This window comes from Lepeophtheirus salmonis, chromosome 3 (genome assembly GCF_016086655.4).
Source record: "Lepeophtheirus salmonis chromosome 3, UVic_Lsal_1.4, whole genome shotgun sequence".
Lineage (NCBI taxonomy): Eukaryota > Metazoa > Arthropoda > Copepoda > Siphonostomatoida > Caligidae > Lepeophtheirus > Lepeophtheirus salmonis.
In genome coordinates, this window is record NC_052133.2 from 15,909,558 (window position 1) to 15,933,209 (window position 23,652).

The 23,652-nt window shown below is 31.3% G+C and overlaps 3 protein-coding genes across 10 annotated transcripts in view; 1 reads left to right on the top strand and 2 right to left on the bottom strand.

Annotated features, from left to right (window-relative positions):
• Positions 1-299: 299 nt before the first annotated feature.
• Positions 300-5,739, top strand: LOC121114050 (paladin). Of its 5 annotated transcripts, none has more exons than XM_071887068.1 (8): positions 300-424; positions 1,694-1,772; positions 3,281-3,557; positions 3,619-3,799; positions 3,867-4,271; positions 4,707-5,004; positions 5,068-5,211; positions 5,275-5,739. In XM_071887068.1, the coding sequence occupies exons 3-8, from the start codon at positions 3,328-3,330 to the stop codon at positions 5,469-5,471; spliced, it is 1,455 nt and encodes a 484-aa protein (XP_071743169.1). In that variant the 5' UTR covers positions 300-424; positions 1,694-1,772; positions 3,281-3,327; the 3' UTR covers positions 5,472-5,739. The 5 variants fall into 5 exon arrangements, with proteins under 5 accessions (XP_071743169.1, XP_071743170.1, XP_071743171.1 ...); XM_071887069.1 differs by lacking the exon at positions 300-424 and adding an exon at positions 1,926-1,979 and having other exon boundaries at positions 1,721-1,861; XM_071887070.1 differs by lacking the exon at positions 300-424 and having other exon boundaries at positions 1,747-1,979.
• On the bottom strand, positions 5,551-7,455 carry LOC121114051 (uncharacterized). The gene is made up of 4 exons (XM_040707885.2): positions 7,327-7,455; positions 6,750-7,153; positions 6,402-6,693; positions 5,551-6,343 (listed from the first exon to the last, which is right to left on the bottom strand). Exons 2-4 carry the CDS (start codon positions 7,013-7,015, stop codon positions 5,846-5,848), a joined length of 1,056 nt encoding a protein of 351 aa, XP_040563819.1. The 5' UTR covers positions 7,016-7,153; positions 7,327-7,455; the 3' UTR covers positions 5,551-5,845.
• Positions 7,456-13,776: 6,321 nt separating this feature from the next.
• The window catches only part of Rab3-GEF (Rab3 GDP-GTP exchange factor), a 102,905-nt gene continuing 93,029 nt past the window's right edge, over positions 13,777-23,652 (bottom strand). For 3 of the 4 annotated variants that reach the window (XM_040707880.2, XM_071887074.1, XM_071887073.1), the window contains 9 exons: positions 23,100-23,201; positions 22,837-22,920; positions 22,477-22,763; positions 19,183-19,386; positions 18,671-19,117; positions 17,645-18,613; positions 17,508-17,580; positions 17,392-17,438; positions 13,777-15,866 (listed from right to left, as the gene is read on the bottom strand). In XM_040707880.2, coding sequence (XP_040563814.2) covers positions 15,762-15,866; positions 17,392-17,438; positions 17,508-17,580; positions 17,645-18,613; positions 18,671-19,117; positions 19,183-19,386; positions 22,477-22,763; positions 22,837-22,920; positions 23,100-23,201 — 2,318 coding nt within the window. In that variant the 3' untranslated portion in view covers positions 13,777-15,761. The remainder of the gene's footprint in view (positions 15,867-17,391; positions 17,439-17,507; positions 17,581-17,644; positions 18,614-18,670; positions 19,118-19,182; positions 19,387-22,476; positions 22,764-22,836; positions 22,921-23,099; positions 23,202-23,652) is intronic. The other variant, XM_071887075.1, reaches the window with a different exon arrangement.

The window sequence follows — 23,652 nt, forward strand, 5'->3', positions numbered from 1 at the left end:
TAGAATGAATGAACAAGCAATTATTATTATCATTACTTTGGAAATAGGTCAATCTTTATAGACAAGGATAATTTATTGCAATGCTCATTTATGAATGATAAAAAATTCAATTATTTTTTCCTTACTTTATGGACGGGATGGCCTAATAAGTAATAAGCATGGCCAATGTATGTATGTAATTAAATATTTTTTATTGCTATTCACCATCTGAGATATTTGACTCCAAAATGAATTATACAATGTTCATTCATGATATGATATTTGACTTGCATTCTACTATAAACATAGTCGTACATGAACTTTACTCGAAGTGGGTTTCAGTGTCAGAATGACCAAGCATTAATATATGACTATAATAACTTTTTTGCATTATTTCGTGTATTATTGAGTTTAAATAAATATTGAAGGATCAGCATTCATTTGGGTATGATGTTTATAAGTTTAAGGATGTGAAGCATAATACCATTCTCATATAAATCTTCATTGCATCTCTCTCAATATTTCCTCCATCAAATAGTTATAAAACCATTTTTAACTTGTAGCTAGTTAATTGCGGGATTCTTTGTAGCTGTTGGACTTTTGTCTAATTAAGAGTATGTTCTTTTGTTTGTAAAATTCAATTCGAATTTTACAAATCTGAAAAAAATAAGAACTGAAAAATGACAATTTTGTGTAATGTTTGGAGGATAGAAGCTTAGCTGTCAAGACGTTTTATAAAATTAACCACAAGCGGCTATGAGAGGAAATTAATAACCACAATATCTACTTCCAAATCAAGTAACGATATAATATGTAAAAAATAATTACTCCGAGGTTCACCTTCAATTCTACTCTGCGTCCAACAGTGACTTGTTATTACCGAACAAATTACCAGTGTTCCTCTCCATATTTTATGAGCACACACGTACCTGGCTACTTATCTAATATGTAAATTATTTTTTAGAAGGGAAGCACAGTTCTGACTTTATACAGGGGAATTGAGGGCACTTTCTATAGGCCCCACACATTTATATTTGTCCTCGACTCCACCCATAGTAAAGCCAGCTCTGGAAGGGAGGTCAACCCATAAAATTTATTTAAAAAGCCCAAGCGTGTGTCCCCGTAATACTTGTAGCCATGTACTCGTATCCGGTACATCAATGTAAAAAAATAACCGTATATTACCTACAAAAATAGTATATATATCTAGTGTTACGGTTAAAATTTAAAAAAAGTATTCGGATCTTTATTTATTAACGTGTAACCGTTTTTATTTGAGTATTTATGACATATCACGTCGTTACCTTTATTGTATCACACAACCTTTCCTCCAAAAAGAAACAGAAAATAGGGCCAAAATCATTTGGTACTTAGTCAAATAAGTAAATCATACCAACTGTCATTAATCTCTTATAAATAACATATTATTAAAATCTACATAGTATTTAATTTTATTTGTATTATGATTTTGCTTAATAATATTTTATTAAAAGAGTAGTTATTATATTATTTCTAGGAAGAAATAGCCCAAATTTCTTCATAGAAATAACAAATGACCAATATATATATATATTATAAACGACGAGTGATGAACGAAAATTTGTAGTCCTGTTCTTTTTTGGAAACGGAGTATTAGTATAAAATAGCTTATTATTTTTTAGGAATTACTATTTTATTTTTTAATTATTATTTTTTTATTACTTTTTTTCATTAGGAAATAACCATGACGTATCAATGGAGATGAGGAAATCGACAGCTGACAACAAAATACATAGGGTATTTTTGTGTTTTATGTGAGTAAGCCGTGATATACGTATCCCAGTTGACGTGTAATTTGGAGTGAAGGACTTTAGGCAGAGAGTAGACCCTCAAAGCAAGGAAGGTAGGATTTAGTAGTTCTCGATTTTGATTAGCTTAAAATTAGAAGATGCTACATGTTCCTCCAGGTTCGCAGCCAGTTTGAACAGGATGTCTCTACCGTAGTTAACACGATATTAAAGGTTTGTGTTAAGAATATTGTCTTCTTTGTCTTTTGATTGAATTGTTTATTTTTCCCTTATCCGCTCTTTCACTTGAGTCCTTTAATTCTGAGCTTTTCCATTTTGTATTTATCACGTGACATCACACATTAAACATACCAAGCTTAATATAAATACACTTTTAATATTGACGTCATAGTAGATGAGTGGCTGCGTGTTTTGTCACAATATGTTTTTCCTGCACGGCAGTCGGTACTATATTTCAAATTGAAAATTCTAGCAAGCCCGCTTACATGATGGTATAACCATGTATTTCTATTAACCTTGAAACGCACAATCCTTTGTTTTCTGTCCGCTCATTCATCGCCAGGTAGGATAGAAACTTGATGATATTATATAACTCATCAGTAAATTTAGTAAATTAACAACAATTACTTGCATTCGTACAAGAGAAGTAAAAAAACTTGGATTTTCACTTCTTTAATTAGTATATTATTATTGACATATAAAAGGCTCTTTATAGTTAAGGCCATCGTTGTTTGTATTTAAAAATTACTTGGGATATTAAAATACATGAAATTCATCCCAACATAAGCCTCTTAGCTCTTAGTGAATACCCTTTGACCTCCGACGATTTTTCATCATGAAAAAAAAAAAAAATCATTCCTTGAAGTGATAATATTATGTCTTGGAATTTTGGGAAAAAATTTAAAATGATTTGATAACCTTGAATCCTCTTGCCATGTCAAAAGTCACCTGTACGAATATTTACTTATGATACTTTTACTAAATAATAATAAAAAATAATGACATTTACTGGTCTAAGTTAAAAACGAAAGCAAAAAGAAAGAAAATGACAAACTTAATGAGCCTCAATTGACCTTCTTCAAAAGTTGCTGGCATCAGCAAATTCCTTATCTATTAGATGAACTTTTTCCTTACATATTTTCTATAAAAAAATGAATTTATCAGTTCAACATTTTCATTCATGAACGATCTTATAGAGTGTTCGTGATTTTGGGTTATACTACAGTTTTTTTAAATTAATTTGGAGAAACACATTATGACAGAAGAGCAGGTTGAAACTCCTACTGAAGTTCCTGAGGAAAACGTTGAGCACAGCGATGATATTTCATCGATTACAACTCCTTGTAAGACTTATTTTGGATTGATAGGCAAACCCTGTTCAAAGAATACTTGTTTTAATTCACTAGTTATTTCTATTTAAATCCAAGCTTGGGGTTTTCCAACTAATGGGGACAGTCATTTTAATCAGACCTTACAAAGATTAGTTTAAAGTGAAACTTTACTTTCTTTTTTAGGTGTGGATTTATCCCATTGCAAACTCAAAATCGATCACTTTGAAAAAATGCACTCTCTCGGAGATGAGAGAAAAATAAGCGGTGCTCCTAACTTTCGAAAAGTATCAGGATTCCCAATTTATGGAACAGCTCAACCTACTGAGGACGCATATGAAGTTATTCTAGAAGAGATTTCCAAGAATGGTCACGATGATCCCGATATGATTTGGTACAACATGAGGCAGGAGCCTGTCATTTATATCAATAAAATCCCATACGCTCCGAGATATCCCAATATGTAAGATCATGCTTGAAGTTTTTTTATATTTTATTATACTTCAAATTTTATTTGTTCCTAGGATGCATGAAAACATTGAGATTGGGGATCCTGTTCCTGAATTGGATAATTTGCAGAGAAGCTTTGTTATAGATATAAAAAATAGGCTCGCAGAGTCAAAGGATGGATCCATAACTATTCATCGTGACTCCTGTTATACAGAAAATCCCATGGAACGTGAAGATGTGGAGGAGAGCTTAAAAGTATTTAGAGTTTTAATATGACCCAAGTTATGGATGTGATTTATTTTTCCCTCCTTCAACTTAACAGGTGGAATCCCTCAAAGGACTTCATAACATCTTTGCTGAACTGACAACTAAACACATGTCCAACCAAAGTTATCGCGTCCCCGTTGTAGAAGAACGTGCTCCCGCAGAGGAATGCTTTGACATCATCGTAAACTCATTAAAAGATAAAAAAGCATCAATTCCTTGTGTTTTTTCATGCCAAATGGGACGAGGAAGAACCACTCTTGGACTAATTGTTGCAAGCCTAATAAAAGAAGTTCAAATCACGACTGAATTAAAGAGGATGGCAGAAATAGGTCTAATCCCCCCGGAAACAGTGGATAATCTTATCAAACAGAAGTTTGAAACAAATTTCCCTCAATCTCCAGATGATGAGGATCCATTTATTAAGGGGGAATTTGATGTCATTAAGGAGCTATTAGAAAAGGTAAGAGGGATTCAAATATTAAATAGTTATGTAAGAGTAGGACTGTTACAAATAAAAATTAATATAAAAACGCAATATTAAAAAATAAATACTAACGCAACCTGTATCTTTTTTTTCCTTTTCCTGGATGTAATCAAAGAACTTTTTACAAGGCCTATTCAATACTGCTAGTTGTAAAATAATATCCTTCCTATAAAAAAGAACCAGATCTAGAAACACATATTTCCTCTCAATTACATGTTCAAATGTGTAGATTTAAGATATACGTTCAATCCCAATATGTAACTATACATTCACACATATGTTCTATGAGTGACATAATCACAATTGTTCTTTATCATTTGCCCGTGAATAGGCTAGGTATGTTTATACATAGGTAGATATGATTTGTAAAAATCTATTTACAAACTATGTACATAATTATTTTAATTTAAGGTACCGGAAACGATTGAAGGTAAAAGGAAAATAGATCGAATCATAGATATTTGTGGACCAAAAGGAGGGGGACTCCAGAATCTCCGAGAGTGCATCATTGAGACAAAATGGAAATACGATGTTGCTCCAGAGGAGAAGCAAGTAGTATGGAAGCGAATGATTCTTAATTTTATGGAACGATACTTTTATTTAATTCTTTTTGCAACTTATGCATCGGAAGTTGGACCGGAAGGCTTTAAAAGCAGTTTTTCTGAATGGATGAATGCAAGGACTCATTTAAGGACAATGATTGAGGAAGGTAAATACTTCATTATTATCATGTTTGTGTAGTCATCATAAACTCTTTACAAATCTAATTTAGGTAAAGACAAGTTAGAATGGTACAGACAGGTTGACCCTCAGAAGCTCAACACCCTGAAGGAGCTAATAAATGCTCCAAACTATGAAGATAATTTGACAACTCTCATCAAAACCATTTATGAGTTTGCTTTTTTGACTTATTCAGGTAAGGATGTGATAATAAAGGAACATTAAGACAATTTGCATCCCCTTTCTCTCCTCCAAACAGATCTTCCTAGAGGGCCCATCAAGAATAATTCCATGCGTAAACTAGCTGCTAAAACCCTCCTTGAAATCTTGCCACCTCATGTGGGTCAAGAAATTCAAAAGAAGTTGGACGAACATTTAGCATCCCCTGACTTTGTTACACTTATTGGTCTGGTTTCTCAGCATTGTAAGCAAAGAGAAACTGAGGTCACGGTGTAAATACGGAACTTAACTTGTGTTTTCCACAGTGCATGTACATCAACTATAACCTTTATCACAATCACAAAAGAAACTGATGTATCTTAACTGGAAATCATATTTTAGTATCATTTAAATACATATCTACATATACATACTATAAGCAAAGGTTTACACAAGTGCATGTTAAACCATAACTACTGAATTTATCAGTTTCGTTATTATTTTATATATATTTTTTGTAACTACTCTTATAAATTCAAAATGAAGAATATAATTTAAAAAAGAACCCAATCAATACATTGAATTGAGAAGGATTTCATGGCAGGATTAATAAAATCTTAATCTTGTGTCTCTAACTCTGTCCACAGTTCCTCTCCACTCTCTGTATCTCTCTATCTCGTTCGTGAATGAGAGTGTTTATAGTAGTTAGCACAGTTTTGAGGTGATTTTTTAGATTCCATTGTGGTTGAGGCATGTCTCCTGGAGGATTCTCTCGGGGTTTGACTTAGTATGGGAGTGGGTACATGGTATGCTAAATTTGATCTCTTTGTAGTGGATTGCCTTGAGCTGACATTAGAGGAAGGTGTTGTGGGGGGATATCCCACAAGTTCCATTTCTCTTTTCTTTTTATTTCGACAAAAGTAACAGCAGGCACATATCCCGAGTAGGAGTGCCAAAAGTGCAAAAACAATACCTCCAATGAAAAGAGGATGTTGCACAATTTGTTCCCATGTGGCTCCAATCACTGCTGTTGAAACAAATAGATCTCTTTTTGTGCAAGGGACACTCTCGGATTGTTCAGATCCGACAAAACAGTTGCCAGTGCGTATGAGATCTACTTCATTTAAGTTTTCAAAGGCTGAGTCTATGACAGTTACGGATTTTTGATTCTTAAAAGAAATATAGAAAGAAGGAGATTTGAAATAATCGCGAGGGGACTATACACACCTGAATATTTATAAGTGTTAGATGAGATGCAGCTAAAAAGTCTTGGAATACGACGTCTCCTCGTCGCTCTACGTTATTAATGTACTGATTTCCATTAATAGTATTTCGTATGTACATGGCCACTCGGGTTTGACGATTTAAAAGCGATCCTCCAATGTTCAAATATCCAATGTTCTCAAACACAAATCTTTTACTACCATAATCAATGTCTTGAATAATGAGATTCAAATCATTGATTTGATTAAAACTAATATCTGTTATATTTTGAGGTCGATCATCAATGACAAAGGCTCTAAAAATACAAACAAGGAAGCAAAATAAGTTAAAAATGTCCTACTTTAAAAGTACCTCAGATCCAAGTAAACGTTTGCCTTTGCACACTGAGACAACTCAATGTGTCTAAAGATAATATTTCGAAATCGTTCATGAAGGAAACGATTCACAATACTACTCAAATCTTCATAACCAGAAGTACTTCGATCTGGCCCAGTGCAGCGACATGCAAGTCGATTTCTTCGTGAGTAATAAGAGCAGTCCACCTCAATCCCTTCACTTAACGAGAGGAATGCAATTATAATGGAGACTAAGGATACAATGAGGACGGAGGAGTCCATGTTTACTTCCTTTGACTGAATTCCAAACTGGTTCAATTCACTTTTATATATTGAATTCAACTATCAAAGGTTGTTCTTGATTCACGCTTAATGGTTGATACAATGTCTTGTTTCGTCGTCAATATATGTACACGAATCCTTTAATATATATATATAATTATCGTTGAATAGCAATTGAAATTGGACAATCAAAAGTACTCTATGTATGTTGTAAAGGGAACGACTAATTTATCAAATATAATATTTTAGTTTTATTTTAGATTCGTCCTCTTTCACATAGTGTCACTCTAACAAACAACAAGTGTACTTACGATTCGTGATAATGAAGTGTGCGTCCTCAATTGTGTTTTTCAATGTGATTATAATGAAACATTATGTAGATAAATAGGTACATAGGTAGGTAGTCGGAATTGTAAACTACAAAATATCAACGTTTTGGAAATAGGATGTATTTATCCATTGACAGTTTTTATTTCATTTTTTTCGTGATACTTTTGTTTAATCGCTTTGATTGCTTTACCAAGTCTATTCACCTGTGCCTACATAATATTAACAACTAAACGCCTAATTTATCACTTAATTAAAATGATGATGATAATAATAGGAATGGATTTTCTAATATCCATTGGGATCGAGCCTACCTCATGGAAAGACCTGAGGTCGATGAACTTGGATCGAATCCTTTCATTTATAAATATTAATAGAAATATCTTAATGATTTAATATTTTTGCAGTTGTTTAGTTAGAAAAAGTGGGAAAACACTTGTTCTTTATAGAGCTGTATTATTATTTGTTAGTGATTCAAGACTACGGAAATATCCAGGAGGCGATATTCATTGCAACAACTACAGAATGCATTAGGGGTTGTACACACTGTTTGTTCCCCCGACAAAAATATAAATACAGGGTGCATCAACATAATTTTATTTTTTATAGTTTGTGGTAATCAGACTGTAGAATAAGTAGTGGGATAGGTGTGGTTGGATTTCAAGAGGCGAGATTCTACAGTTTTCTTGGATATACAATCCGCCACTCTCATGTTTTAGAGTAGTGAGGCACGTGCCGTCGAAAATAAATATTGTAAAATAATGGTGTGACAGAATATTATAAAAATTAAGCTAATTGCAATTTAGTTCCAAAGTCTTGGTACTATTTAGGAAAATGCAATGATTGCTTCAATTTCTAATATAAAACAAAAAAAGGGTTTTTTCAATTCATTTTCATAATTTGAAATTTGCAAAATTTTTTGAACACGAATATCTCCAAATATAATGTTGCTAGAAATAGTGATATCTTATTTTTTGTTATTTTAAACTGGTGCGATTTGTGCAAATCAAATACTTGAAATCGGATTTATTTCGGGAAAAACGACATTTTGAAGACCTTTGCAGAATCCCTAATAACTAATTACTTTTATCGAATATTCTACAAATTTGAAGAAAAAATATGTTTTTAATTAAATTTTGCATATTCTTATATAATGTCTTATAAAACCCTTTAAAACCTTTCAAAAAATTTTTTAAAGAGAAACAAAAACGTCACTGGGTAATAAAATACATAAATTCAATTTATTCAGTGTATTGAAAATGGAGGACGTCACCTATCTGGTATGATTTTTAAAACTGTGAAAAACAACACTTTAAACCTGTACTAATAGAATGAAACAAAATTGAAAAATCGATGATAAATTAAACTAGTTATATTATCGTTTGGAAAAAGTAAGTTTTGTTTTCACACCGTGTATAAACTTAGAATGTACTTTATTCCACCAAAACTATCAAAATTGATCTACATTTGAAGTTGTTGTGCTAAACATTAACTAATGTACCCTTCATACTGAGGTGAGCAACAATAAAACCACTCTTAAAAAGGCTTTTTTTTGTTTTTCTAACTTATTTTTTAATTTTTTTTTATGTTCTTTTAATTGGTTAGATGGAGTTGGACGGATTAAGTATAAGTAAACATTATACTACTAAAACTATTCCATATAACCTAGGAATCTTTTGATGACATAAAGAATATATCTGTCTCTAGAAATCTAGAAATCACCGGGGTTCGATCGTAAATAAAACAAGTTCAAGAGAGTAGCTCCTGAGCGTGCTGTCCATGAGCTATTGCGATTCCATTGTAAGTTTTTAGGGTTTTATGCAGCAAAAATGCCATTAGAAGACTTTAAGAATGCCAAAATAAGATTTTGTATCATTGTAAATTAAAAGTAATCCCATAAATAAATGTTAGTGACGGCCTTGGCCTTTGAATGGGTATGGGTCTTATTACGCGGCAACATCAACCTTCTTGAATTGTTTATTGTAATATATTTATATATTAGGGTAATTCCACGCCAAAACGTTTAATAATTTCCAAAAAAAATCAATTTTATATGTCTCTCAGAATTAGTTAGCTTTTTTATAGGATGTAAATGATACTTATTTATGAAATAAAGGATTTTGAAATTTCAACAATAACAAAATTGTATTTGCATGTCCAAAATAAAACCAAATTAATCAATAAAGTAAAAATACAAAGTAACGGAAAACTGATAACGCAAATTTTGAAGAATATCACTATTATTTTTTTAATCAATACTAAAACAATCTTAATATTATATTTTTACATTTTAACAATTGTTTTCACTAAAACAACTTATAATTATCTAGTATGAAAAACATTTAATAATTTATTTATTTATGTTGAGATCCTACATCTTTGCAAGAGTAATATTCCAATATGGTGACAAGCAATTTGGCTGTTAAGAGAAGAATTTCCAACTCAATAAGTTTGGGTTTCTCAATGACATTAATATATTTTAACATATGTCTACCGAAGTTAAGATTTTTTTTTATATTTTTGTAAAACACATAATCACTAAACAACTCCGAATAACTATTTTATGTAATAGCAAAATAGAGTATGCTTTACAGACTAAAATATCTAGAAAAGAGAAGCACATTATCTTTTACAAGTCTATAATTATGTTCTACTTGTTTTCCATTGACAAGTGACTCAGTAGTAATAAAGCAATCAGGTGTAAGCTTGTAGTATCCAGCTTATAATTATCCGTATCGACCGTATATCACGAAGTCCAACTTATAAACCGAATAAATATAAATATGATAAAGATGAGTGATTTCTGTGTTATATACATCCAGGAAACTGAAGGCTCTTATTAATGGTATAGTTTTCTTAGAGTAGGAGACGAGGCAGAGTTGACTTTCACTAATTTCAAAGAAGGAGCTGTGGCTGGAGGATGAGAACTCTCTTAGCTCCTCAATGGGTATCTCAGTCGATTATTCTGTCTTTTATAGAACTCTTTCGTTCTTATATGTAGAAGTATACGATGATTCCGTCGAAGATCTGAAGAAATTACCGTATAGGGGCAATTATTAACTAGATCAGAAGTCACTAGTCACCTTGATATGAAGAGGTACCTGTACCAAGAACAATCTTTCCATTAAACGAGATGAGATCCACCGAGTCAAACACTTGTTCATTGGATCTCATCTTAAGAGTCGAGATCGCTTTGGCCCCCCCAGAGCCCAGATCTGAATCCACTGGATTACTCCATTTGGTGGCAAATTGAAAAGAATGCCAGCAAAGTCTGCCGCCCGAATATTGATGCCCTGAAGACCTCCATTAAGCAACAGTTGAGGATCATGAAAAATGACTACATTACTAATGTATACAAGGGGTTCTGGAGGCAGTTAGAGGCAGTCATTGAGGTCGATGGTGGCCAGATTCATAATTAATGTGCATTGTTATAGTTAAAAATATTATTAAATAACACTTTCTCTGTACAACATCATCGTGATCAATTATAAGTATTTTAATGACACCTTACAGCAGGTCTTTGTACTTTTTCTTTACCCAGATCTATACAAAATGAATTTAATATCTCGGGCGTTATGATCGACTCATATTAAAAAAGAAAAAAAAGGAAGTACTTTCTGTTGAACTTTAAAAAAAATAATATGACTGTAGATGAGGTTTAGCAACGAGCTAAAGTACTCCTTGCCTCATCATATACTTTTTTTTTTCTCAATTATTATTTTGTTTTTTTTACTCTTGAGGATATAATGAGATGGAAACAAAGAGAGAGACAAAGAAAATGGAGAAAAAGAAAAGATATATTATACAATTTGTTGTAACATTTAGCCTCATGTCTGAAACTGTATAAATAAATTACATCAAGGTTATTGAACACAAGAGGACTCGTTGCAAAACCGTAGTGAGTGAAAGATTTCAAAAAAAGGACATTCAGGCAGTTCTCAGAACAAATCCTTTTCTTCTTCCCTGTCTTTGTTTCTATCTCTTCTAGCTGGGCATACGAATACTTATGAACTTTTATTATGGAATCAATTCAAAAATGAGTTTTTTTCTTAAAATATTGTCAGGGGCCTTATCTTAAATTAACAACGATATAGAGTGTTTTTGGAGAGGTTCTTTTTAAAAAATTAAAATTCATACTTTCAGCTATTGAATAAAATATTTTTAAACTTTTTGAATTTATTCGTCTTGAAGCTATAAGTCTCTGAATAAAAAGCCCCTATTTTCCACTTTAAACAAAGAAAACTCGAGTTAAAAGTATGATGTAGACATTTTGAAAATGGTTTTAGAATTTTTTAACATTCAATTTTAAAATATATTTAAATAATGTTATCCCTATCTTCAACACCGAGGGCTTAAAACGAGTATTGAGCTTTGAGCCTTAAAAATAACAAGAAATGAAAATGAAAAAAAAAATTTAAAATTTTTAATTCTCAAATTTTTTTTTCAAAAAAAAATAATTTTTGTGTTCCAAAAAACTTGTTACTGACTATGCATTTTGAAATTTTTTTACAAATTTGGATTTTTTTTTATAACAAAAATTTTTTTATAACAACTTTTCTGATGAGCAGCATCTGATTTTTGACTTTTTTACAAAAAAAATTTTTTTGTGAAATGAAGTTGAACAGCTTAGATTTTTGAAAATTTTTGTAATGAATTGTTGTAGATTTTGTTAATTTCTTAAGATATCAAACTGTATATTTGAATTTTTTTTCAAAAAAATAGCAATTTTTGTATTATTTAAAAAAAAATCCGAAAACCTTACCCCCCCTCCCCCCCCAAAAATAATCCTGTGGACGCTCATGGTAGCAAAATGGTACTTTTCAATATTTTTAGAATATGTCAAAATATGAAAGAATCGGTATCGGGATTTTTTTTTTTGAATTGTCCCATCACCACTAATAACTAAAATAGAAAAGTAGGACAACTAGCAGCTTACAAAAAGATACAAAACAAATGTCTCATGTTATCAGGATATAATTGTGACTTTGACGTGTTATGATGTCCTTACCTTTTCGTTGCACACTATTAACCAAACAAGAAATGTGCAAATTTACCTTGATGTAAACAGTACAAAAGGCACGTGAAGGATTCTCAAAAGAATTTATCAATAGTCTTAGATATTCAAAATCATTCATGCAATACTATAAAAGGGTATGAATGGATCAATATACTTGAGGTACAAAAAGTTTATATGTCACCCGGATATAGTGACACAAATGATTGGTCCAACTTTTTTAACATAAATTATTTCGGTCAAAATTACCCAGATATATTTATCATTTTTTATGCAATAAATATCATTCATATCTTTTAAAGACCAATTCTGGGCATGTTAAAAAAAGAAACCAAAAATCAAAATGGTAAACTTGACAATTTGAAGAATGTTTAGAAGGAAAGAAAGAATGATACTCATGGCGTTTAATTAAATAAACTAAAATCAGCAGAGACAAGAGAGGAAGGAGAAAATAATATACAAAAGGACATGTGCTAGAATTAATCCAATGTCGATCCCCAATTTTGACTCCAACAAGGATTTACAATTATAACTCCACAAAAAATCCTCAAGGTTAAGCTTTGTCTTTTAATAGTATACATGAACGTTCCATGAGGTTTTGAATATAATTGAATCTATTTAGGAAAGGATATTTACTACTCAGGAATTAAATAATAATGGCAACTGCTACGGAAATAAAATTCTTTCTTTATACTACGAATTATATATTAACCAGATTTACATCATGGGTTATAACTAATAATTCTATCGTGAGTAAAGAAGTATAACATATACGTAGATATCTATGTATAGTATTGGGTTGTTTATTTGGTCCAGTCTTAGAACTGGTCCACAGTACTGATTAAACAAAGAAGAAATAATGTTGAGTGACATCATCAAGGACTGAACTTTATTAGCTTTTAGGACTGAACCTGAAGATACTGCAGTCCTCAGTCCTAAATAAGTACAAACACAACACTAAATCTTTATTAATATATATGCTTAAAAGGGAACCGTGTAAAGAAAAAAACTAAAGTCGTGATAAGAGTTTAGGAAAAGCATTGATCTCTTTCTTCTTTATTGGATCATTATAATAAGTCATATTGGGGTGTTGAAATTTCCCTCTAAAAGAAGAATTATCCCCGTATCTTTAGTGTCCATTGATTTAAAAATAAATATACAGGAAATTATATGTAACTTTAATATTTTCTTTGCAGTAATGCTATTTCAAATGTAATTGGTTCTCCTCTTTATAGGAGTAATTCATTTTCTCTCTCCAAAATGATAGAACAGGCAGCTGATATTAACAAGGATCTTAATTCTGGTGGTCTACTATATTTATCGCTCTTGCCTTCTCCTTCCACTCTTGTTTTGAATAGAAACTCTAAGCCTGCTTCTACTGTATTTATGTATATAATGAGAAAATGAAGACACTTTCAAAAAGATTTTAGAATAACTTTAATTTGTGGGTAGATATAATAAGAATATATAAAAAATATAATTAAAAACAGCAAAAAATATATGTAAATATGCATAATACAAAGAAGTATGAATAAATAGACAAACATAGACACACATAATTTGACAAGAAATGAAAGTGGGAAAAGAAAATTTATTACGTCATATATGAGATACGTAAATATGTAAAAAGAAACCCAAACGTAGGTACTTAAGCAAGTAGAAGTGGACCTAGAGGCACCCTTATTTTTATAAAATTGTATTTTCTTACTGAGCCACGGGATTTTGGTAGACACAAGAAGAAAGTTGGTTAAATTTAGGGGTGTATGACTACCAACACTCCTAGGTCCTGTCCGTTCATACCTTAAGTTCTAAGGACGCGTCCGAATTGGACAGATACGCCGTCCCATAGAACAATCTTTAATAAATGACGTCATGATATATATTTATTAGTAACGCCATCATAGATAAATTTTAATTAGCTTAATGTAGATATCAATTAGGTCTAAGTTAAGAATATTGACGAAGTATTCACATGTATTGAATAAATTTAAAGTTGCACATAACTAATGTGGCGCAAATGTTGTGTACGTAAATTAGTTGATAAAAAAAGTGTGAAAGAGTGGATCCTCTTGTGTCCAACTAATATAACTCCATGAAGGATAATATTATTTAATATGAGTATAAATATATTTTACTCACATGGAGGGCGCTGTGAAAAATTGAGGGTACGTCTCTAAGGAATAGACTGGAACACCACCTTGCGGATAATATATTTTCTTGGTTTTTTATGTATTATTCAACACGTTATTATCTTTATTGTGTTCCACAACTTTTCCTTTAAAAAAATTAACTAAAAGAGGGGCTCGAGATCATTTGGTAATTATCTTTATAAGTCAATCATACCAACGTCTATTTATTTTTTAAGGACTCCAAGACTATCATTCTCATATTATTTCTCTACAATTTTATAAATGAATTAGATATGTCTATATATATTATATTATTAAAATCCTCGATAGTATTTTATTCGATACTGTACTATAATATTTCATTAAATACATTTGTATTTCCGATAGCCCAAATTCCTTCATTGAAATAATAAGATTGTCAATATATATATATTTATTTACCTATATACGACAAAGGATCCACAAGAAATTGTATTACTGTTCATTTGAATACGGAGCATTAGTATTTTTAACTTATTACTTTGTTTTTTTTTAATCAAAAATAATAAATTATGAAATAGCCACCACGTATCAAGTCAAAGGAGGGAATCGACAGTTGACAACAAAATACAAAGGGTATTTTTGTGTTAGCGAGGTAACGTCGTGTCAAACGGTTAACTTTACTATAATATCAGAAAATGTTTTATGATAGAGGACGCTTTTTTATAGAGCCTTTTTCAAAGGTCGATAACAGGGCGAGACTGGACTGGACGGGACCAATTTTAAGCCCCATATTAAAGACCAATACAACCCTAGTTAATTTAATTTTTTTTTTCCAAAAAATCTTTTGTAAAAATATCGATTTCCAATTTGTATTAATTTATGGTAGAGGTTACGTGGTTTTAATAGTATAATACTTAATTCCGACGATTGACACTAAAAAAAACAGGATTTTATTAGCACAGCAGTTGCTTGGTGCTTTCTATGATGATTTGATTCGTTAGAATGGAGAAATGTTAATTAAAAGCTCTTTATTTAATATTTACCAAAAGCCCATGGCTCATACAGACATACTCATTTAAAAAAAGATCGCTCTAATATAGGTATATAAATTACTAGTAGCATGTAAAAGCAGTATTGAAATGATGGAAATATTAAAATGCACTATGCACAGGGCATGATCTGTCAGGTATTGGAGGGAAAAGCAGTAGAAAAGTAGAGTACATAGTATTATAATGTAATTCTTAAGCAAGTAAAAAAATAAAGAATATGATTTTACAAAAGCTATATATATTGTTTAGGACTTTACACTGTTTTGACGTTTCTTATTTAAATTCTTTTGTTTTTGTCCGGCAGCCACATAGGAAAATACACAGAGAACTGAGTAACAGATGTCATGAGCCTAGAGGGAAGATAAATAGTAAAAATTAAAAGAATCTTTTATTTATGGAGAAGAACAAAGACTATAACCCATTAAGACCGAAGTTTGTAAATCTTTTCTTAATTTAATCCGCTCCTTCTTTTGAAATGATATTTTTTAAAATAAAAAATGAATTGACAAGTCTCAAAATTTACACATATATTATCTTACAGTTATTTAACAATTATGTGTTGCCATACAAAAAGTTATCCTTAAAAAATTTAGACAAGAGCCCCTTTTAATTGTTGTTCAAAAAGTTAAAAATTGATAAAGCTTCCTTCATATCGAAATTATATTTTTTAAATAAAAAATGTAATTACGAGTCTCAAAATGAGTACTTGTTATTCCTCTAATATACCGTATAAAAAAAGTAAGTCTAAAATTAAAAAGTCAAAAATCTGGTTACACTATGTTTCAAAATTTGAGGGCCGCCATTTTTGATTTTGTTCCTATGAATATAGCTACAAATAGTAATATTAAAAGTACTTCATATCTAAAAAATATAATAATAAGACATAGAAGTTCAAATAAATTAAAAATTCATGGAAATATTACAAGTTTAAACTAGTATAAATAGGCATGTAAGAAAATCTACACTTTAGTCTTAATGGGATAATACATGAAAAGTGCACTCTTTCCCCTCTCTTCTATTTTTTGAGCAACTATGGGCAGTTTTTATGAGTAGAATTGTCTTAAAATGAGAGTAGAAATTGAATGAAAACAACCGTGTAATGAATGTCCACATGAGGGATTCTCAACAATTGGCCCGCAAGTGCAATTAATGTATCGATGGATTGATCAGATAACCTGATCAAAGCTTTTAAAATTTTAATAATTCAAATATTGTCTTTTAACTCGTTCAGTGCCCGTTTTCATACCTGCTCCATGAGCTATGAAATGGGGAAGTTCATCAATTTGTAAAAATCCCAAATGTTATTGAAATGCAAATCGAGCTGATTGACCTGGATCAAATGATGAATTGAAAAAACGTGTTCAAATCGTTATACTAAATCATTCTGGATTGGACTGTCACCAGGATTTCAGCTTATAAAGCAATTGGGTCAACAAAATTCTACGTGTCTTTTGTCTCTTGGATGAATGTGATGGAAATATATATATCGATTTGAACTCACTCATGAGTACTTGGAGCAGATAATGAGGACTACTACAACCATTCAGGATACGAACTTTAAAAAGATAGATTAGAGTTCATGAGCAAATTGTAGTCATTAGAGTTATAAACAAAAATATTATAACGTCAATGACTTTTATCATATTTATATTATTAACTGTCCGATGAAAATAAAAGTTTTTCATTAGTGTGGCTCACACCATGATATTTTCATCTCTTTTTGCGAACGCCCAAAAACTGTTGAGAACCCCTGGTCAACCTCATTGTTTTAATTCAATTATTGATTTTGAAAGATAGAAAAAACTATCCTGAGTTGGTCTAATATAAGGGAGGAGGAAAAAATAGATGGATGATTCCTCGAATAGAATCGCTTACCATGGCTGAGCTATAACGACGTTGAATTATCTGACGGTTTTTTGGATCTAAAACGGAATGAGATAGCGGATTAAGTGTGTATACGGAATATATAAACAACGAAATCAATAACTCACTAAATTCTTCAAGAATGAAGATCCCTCCTTTTTGAGTAAAGCACTTTCGAATGTGATCCATTCGAATGAAAAACTGGAAAGGAAGAAGAAGATGAAAATATTTGTAAAAAGTAGGTTGTAACTCGTGAACTCTTTACCTTGCTATTTGCAAAAAGAAGACCCACACCTTCCATACATACTTGTAGCAGTCCACCCTCACCAGTGTTCAGATCCTCCACAGGGAACTCTCCTCCCAGCTCATGGCCTGGTCCTCCGATATTACTACCTCTGGAAGCTGCATTTTCCATAGCTTCTTTGATGCAATAGTAAAGGTCTTTACACTTTTTAGTATAGTACTTATGAAGGTGTGTATGACCTCCTGTCCTTCGCCAGAGACATATTACCTTCGTTTTTGGACTAAAAGTCATATTGACAAGTTTCTCAAAGAACCATCGCTCTATAACTGTTCCATTGATGGTTCTCAGAACCAACCCATCATGGCGTACTTCCATAAAAAGAAGATCACTATCTGCGTCTGTACCTGCATGTACTGTAAAACATTGTCGATTCAATTGCCGAGAAGGCAAAGGCTTCAAATCTACATCATTTCCACCCAAGCTATTGATGTCATCCAAAAGTTGATTTATTTCTTGACTGTAGGAAAGACCGATATGACTTTTCCCAAGCAAACGACGAATCTTCTTCCGAAGGACAGTCTTATCCACTTTCATCATGATCATAAAGGCTATTATATTATAGAGGAGAGTGGAAAGAAGACGATCCTCCTCGTGCTCTAGTCGTTTTCTCTCGATGGAAGAAAGATTTTTGTAGCGTTCAATCATCACACCTGTCTCAGAGTCCATACCAATCAAACTCCTTTCTTGAACTACAATGTCCATAAATATGTTTTCCCATAGTTGCATATTATCCCACATACTGTGTCCACTGTCTTTTCTGGATGAGTAGTTATCCACCAACTTTTGAAACATATATTTCCGTTCCAAGTCTGGAGTACTACTTATGGGACATGAGGGTTGGAGTGTTCCTCCATGAAATCGATATCCAGCACTTGCAGAGGACTTATTTGGCCAAACAACATTATTAAGAACTTTTTTATCACATGAAAACTAAATTGACGAGTTGAAAAACCAAATAATATTCAAATAAAGGAGTTCTATGCTTACGTTTGTATGGTCTAACTCAGAGTCCGATAAGACACTTCGCATTGAAGAATTTATACCAAAGCTATTGTTGAGAGATCTTTGAAGAGAAAATGTAGGATTCGTAATAAAAGATCCGGTTTCACTACAGGCCAAGCTTGTACTATCACTCTCCAAGTTTTCTTCGGTGTTTGAGTAATTAGATTCGACACTTGCCATTCTAGTCATTAGTAGCGCCTTTTTTTGATTGAGAAGAGCCTTTGTAATTTCATTTTCAGAGTCAGCACTCGTGCCACCGCTTCCAGGGCTCATGAGTGACTCGTAGGGATGATTATGCTTTTTGAGTTCCATGGAATAGCTGTTTGGAGCTCCTTCATGAGACTGCTTAGCTCCAAGATTCAAAGATATGGAGCTCCGAGGAGAAGATGATCGCAAAGACAAGTTATCCCTGCTTCCGAATGGAGATGAAGGCTAACAGTAAACATAAAATTTCAAATTAGTAAAAAGTTTGTAATTAGTCTATTATCCGAGTTTACTGTAGAAATAAGGCGTTTGGATAAGGTCTTGCCACCCACATCTTTTTCCATCTCTTTACTCCAAAAGTGTGTATGAGCAATTTCCAACATATGATACGCTGAAGCCATGCCTCCGATACCACAGTTATTTAACGTGACTTCCAATCCATGAATAATTGCTAATAGTAATTTTAGTATTCCATTCCAAACACTTTCCTTCATTAGCTAAAAACAAAAGGTATATATCAATGCACATAATTACCAAACAACCATATCAAATGTAACCATCAATGTTGGCTGATTCAATCGATTTAGATCATTTTTGGATAAATACATAATTCAACAGAATAAAAATAAAATTAGTGTTTTAGTAGTACGCTTCAAATGAACTCCTCTGTCGTAAAAACAAATGACAAAATTGAGGTGTTATTCCCTTTCAAACAGGATCCTTAAAATAAGGTGGTTTTATAATCTTGGATTTGCATTTCTCAGGATAAAATATAGGGACATTTTTGAAATTAACATACAATTTGCGAAAGAATAAACTTACATTCATGAACTTATTAATCTGTTTCCATTTTCAAAAATTGGCTCAATTTAATACAAAAAATGAACCTTAATGCATAATCGTAATCAAGTACTACAATAATTAAATATGGTTGTTTGAAAGTATATTTTTTGTAGAGTTTTTTCATTCATGGCCCAATGAAAAGTTCAGAAAAATTTGTATTATATAATGCCAGTCGCTGCAGCTTAACTTTTTTTCCAAAAAGCAATAGAACAATTTAGATACAAGAGAAGTTTTAATCTTGTTTCATAAAAGTTAGTACATATTTTAAGTTTTGTTTAAACACAGTTTTGAAAATCATATCACTCTTTTTTTGTTTACCTCATAAAACTCGAGTACAAATTGACGAGCTTTGCTCGCGGTAAGTCACAAATCTGAATATATGAATGTGGACATTTTCTAAATTCATTCTAAATTATAAAAATTATTGACAAAATAAGAAATTAGTGAAAATTGGTGTTTTATTGTTTTTTCAGGAAATTATTTTATAGGTAAATTGGACACATAAAAATTGATTCTAAACTTAAATACTTATCATTTTCTCAATATTTTTTCAATTTTTTATTTTTTTCTCCTTTTTTCATTAAACGTCAATTTTCAATTTAAAAAAGAAAAAAAAATGTCACAATAGCATGCATTTTGTACAATTTTTTTAAAATTTAGCAGTGGTGATATTATTGTAGATTTCCGGAATATTTTATTACATAATTTTTGCAATATTTGCGAAAATGAACCAGTTATTGATGGCTATTTTTTTGACCTCATTATTCTTTATAACTTTCTTGTTTTTGAATATACGAAAAAAATATTGGTATGTTTGTGTTTCTCTTTACAATGGCAATAATTACTATTTACGATATTATGCAAAACTTTTTTTAAATAGTTTAATGCAATTTTCTTCACGAATTTCGATTATCAATTTGTGACAAATATATAATATTGACTTCTCATTTAGACAATATTTTTTTGTATATATGTTGGTATGTTATTGGAAGTTTATAACATAATATAGTATTTTTTTTTTTCTTAATTCATAATAATAGTACTAAATACTATGATATATATATATACATATAGAATTTAGGGAGGCCGGGTGTGCTATTATGAGACTTTGTGGATTGCCTTACTTAACCGGATTGATACAATGTGATTAGTATATAAAGTATAAATTATAGTTGGTTCATCTTTAATATCATAGTAAGATAATAAGAATTATCAAGATCTTTCTTGACAACATCGAAACGTTCATATTATAATTATTAGTATATGTAGTATATAACAGTATTTTCTTAATTATGATCTAATTTTTTTCATTTATTTTGACTATTGTCAATTTGATTTCCCGCTATCTCATTGGCCCGAACAATAGTAATAATCATATGCTAGAAATGATATATTTGTTGATTTGAATGTTATTATATGGATTATTTTGAGTCAATAACAGTTTAGTTCTAATAAATCAAATATAATTACCAAAACCAAACCTCAAAAATAAACTATTTATTCTTAAATATCAAATTATTCATCTAGGTAATGGTCTTTCAACCTGAGATACATCTACCCCTGGGGTTATATTTGTCTATCTCAGGGGGAAACTGTTCAGCATAGTGACATAATTTATTGAATTTGATGCTCCCTGATGTATATCAAAATTATAAATTTATAGTATATGTTACGAGTTCTAAAAAATATGATATCTGGTATGTCAAAATTTAATGAAATCTCACAGGCGTTTGGTTCAACTCATTAAAAAAGAAATGTACTTTATACAAAATCTTAAAATTGAACTTGACTTTAGATGATATCTAGCAGTGAGCATAAAAACTCATCAAATAATATAAATAAAAAAAAGAAAAAAATCAAGCTCTTAATATTGTTCTTTTATTCTTGAGAAGAGGACATTTATTTTAAGTATTAAGAAACTATTTGTAACATTGTGCTCATAAAAAACCACCGAGGATTTGTTGTGGAGGTATCATCTAAATTTTTAAAGCCAATTTTGTTGCTTCGTCGACGCCAAATAACTCCAAGGAAGGATGGGTACTGCCTTTAGTTGTTAATTTTTTCAAACTTATTATGGCTCAAATTGAGCTCCTTGCCTATATTAGGTACTTTGAAGAGCACTTCATATCTCGTGGAAAAATTGAATTATAAAAAAAATATTACAAATCAAGTCTCGCCTCTCTTAAAAATACAGACTCGAGTGCAGAACCTAAATGCTATAACCAAGTTACCCACTTTTTGTTGTGTTTGTTGGAGGCACTGAGAGTACCATGAACATTACTTGATAACTAATTACGCAAAAAAATAGACATACGCACATCACGAGAAAAAAAGATTAAATAAAGTTTTTTGCAGTATCGGCTTAAAATTTATTAGTGAAAACTGCAACCCCGTTCATTGCAGTCTGGGCCCGGTAACAAGGTTTCTTAGACTCCACTGGGCCAGCCCAAAATAGTTAAGGATCGACACAAGCTATCCGAGTCTACACTTTTGTTAATAGAAAATATCAATGATTCTTCGTATAATTGAAAAAAAAAAAAAACTTTTAACTTGATTTTATGATTTAAAATATAAAAATCAACAACACTGATATTCATATGTAGATATGTAAAAATAAGCGGGGTTTTTTCACCGTAAGAGGATACAATTTCCTTAAACAAGTTATTATACCTATTTTAGTTGTAACTTTTAGAATGTTATCCTTGCACGCTAAAAAATACACAAAACAGATATAAATATCTCACCACATCACCAACATGTTCATCAGATCCATTAGGCCTTTTATCCACGTTTTTATTGAGGGATGAGAGAGCAAAATTGCGATTCACTTCTAGTTCCATCAACTTTTTTAACCGACTTAATTTCAACCATGATATCCCTTCACCCTGAAGTATTTTGTCTATAATATCCTTGATAAAATTATCATTCTCTGCCGTCACTGTCACGTTCATTAATGAGGATTTACTAGTATCACTATCATAGCGCCATAGATCATCACCACTTCGTGGATAGCGAATAATACTGCCTCTATCTATATCATTAATTAAATTTATTCATGTATTAAATATATATATATAAATAACTCATGGACATATTTAACATACTTCTAGTAAACCCAAAGCCTGAAGTGGACCTCGGAGCTGGACTTGTACTTCTAGCTGAAAAGGTGGGCGTTGAACTTCTACTACCTGAAAAGTAGTAAATATATATATATAATTATAGACGATTTTTAAACAACTTTTCATTTGCACAATACATAAAAATAAGTACACACTCAAACAGACGCAACAAATCCCAAAATATGTCAATGCCTCCACTCTGTTAAATATATTATAGATGTATAATTACATGTCAGCAGAAAACTTACAATCGTATCGACATAAGTCAGATTTACTCCGAGTTAATATGTTATTATGTGGATTCAAATTGGCCTCTGGTGGCATCAAATGATCCATTTCTTCTTCTGAAGCTAAAAACAATGCAATATGAAAATACACACATATATTGGTTATCATTTTTAACATAAAATTAACTAGGGATCGCAATACCAAAATACATCGTCACATTGAAAATAATTGTCCTCACATTCAGAATAGAAATATACGTATTAATTTAGTTTTAAATATTAAATAATATATATTATCAATAATGGACATAGTTGACAAGGGAAAAGAAAACGTCAGATATTTATGACATCATAATCACACAACTTCTCATCGTATTTGTTTTACAATAAGTAGGAAAAACCAATTACCCCTTGGTGCTCCCTCTCCCTATTTCAGTACCAGTAAGATATACCGGGTGGTTGCTTGAAATCTGAGCACTTACTGATTCAATAATAAATAAAGGTTGAGTGATTGAAATGAATTCATATTTCGATTTGTTAAAGTATAAGTAATTAGTTACGAAACAAAAGAAAC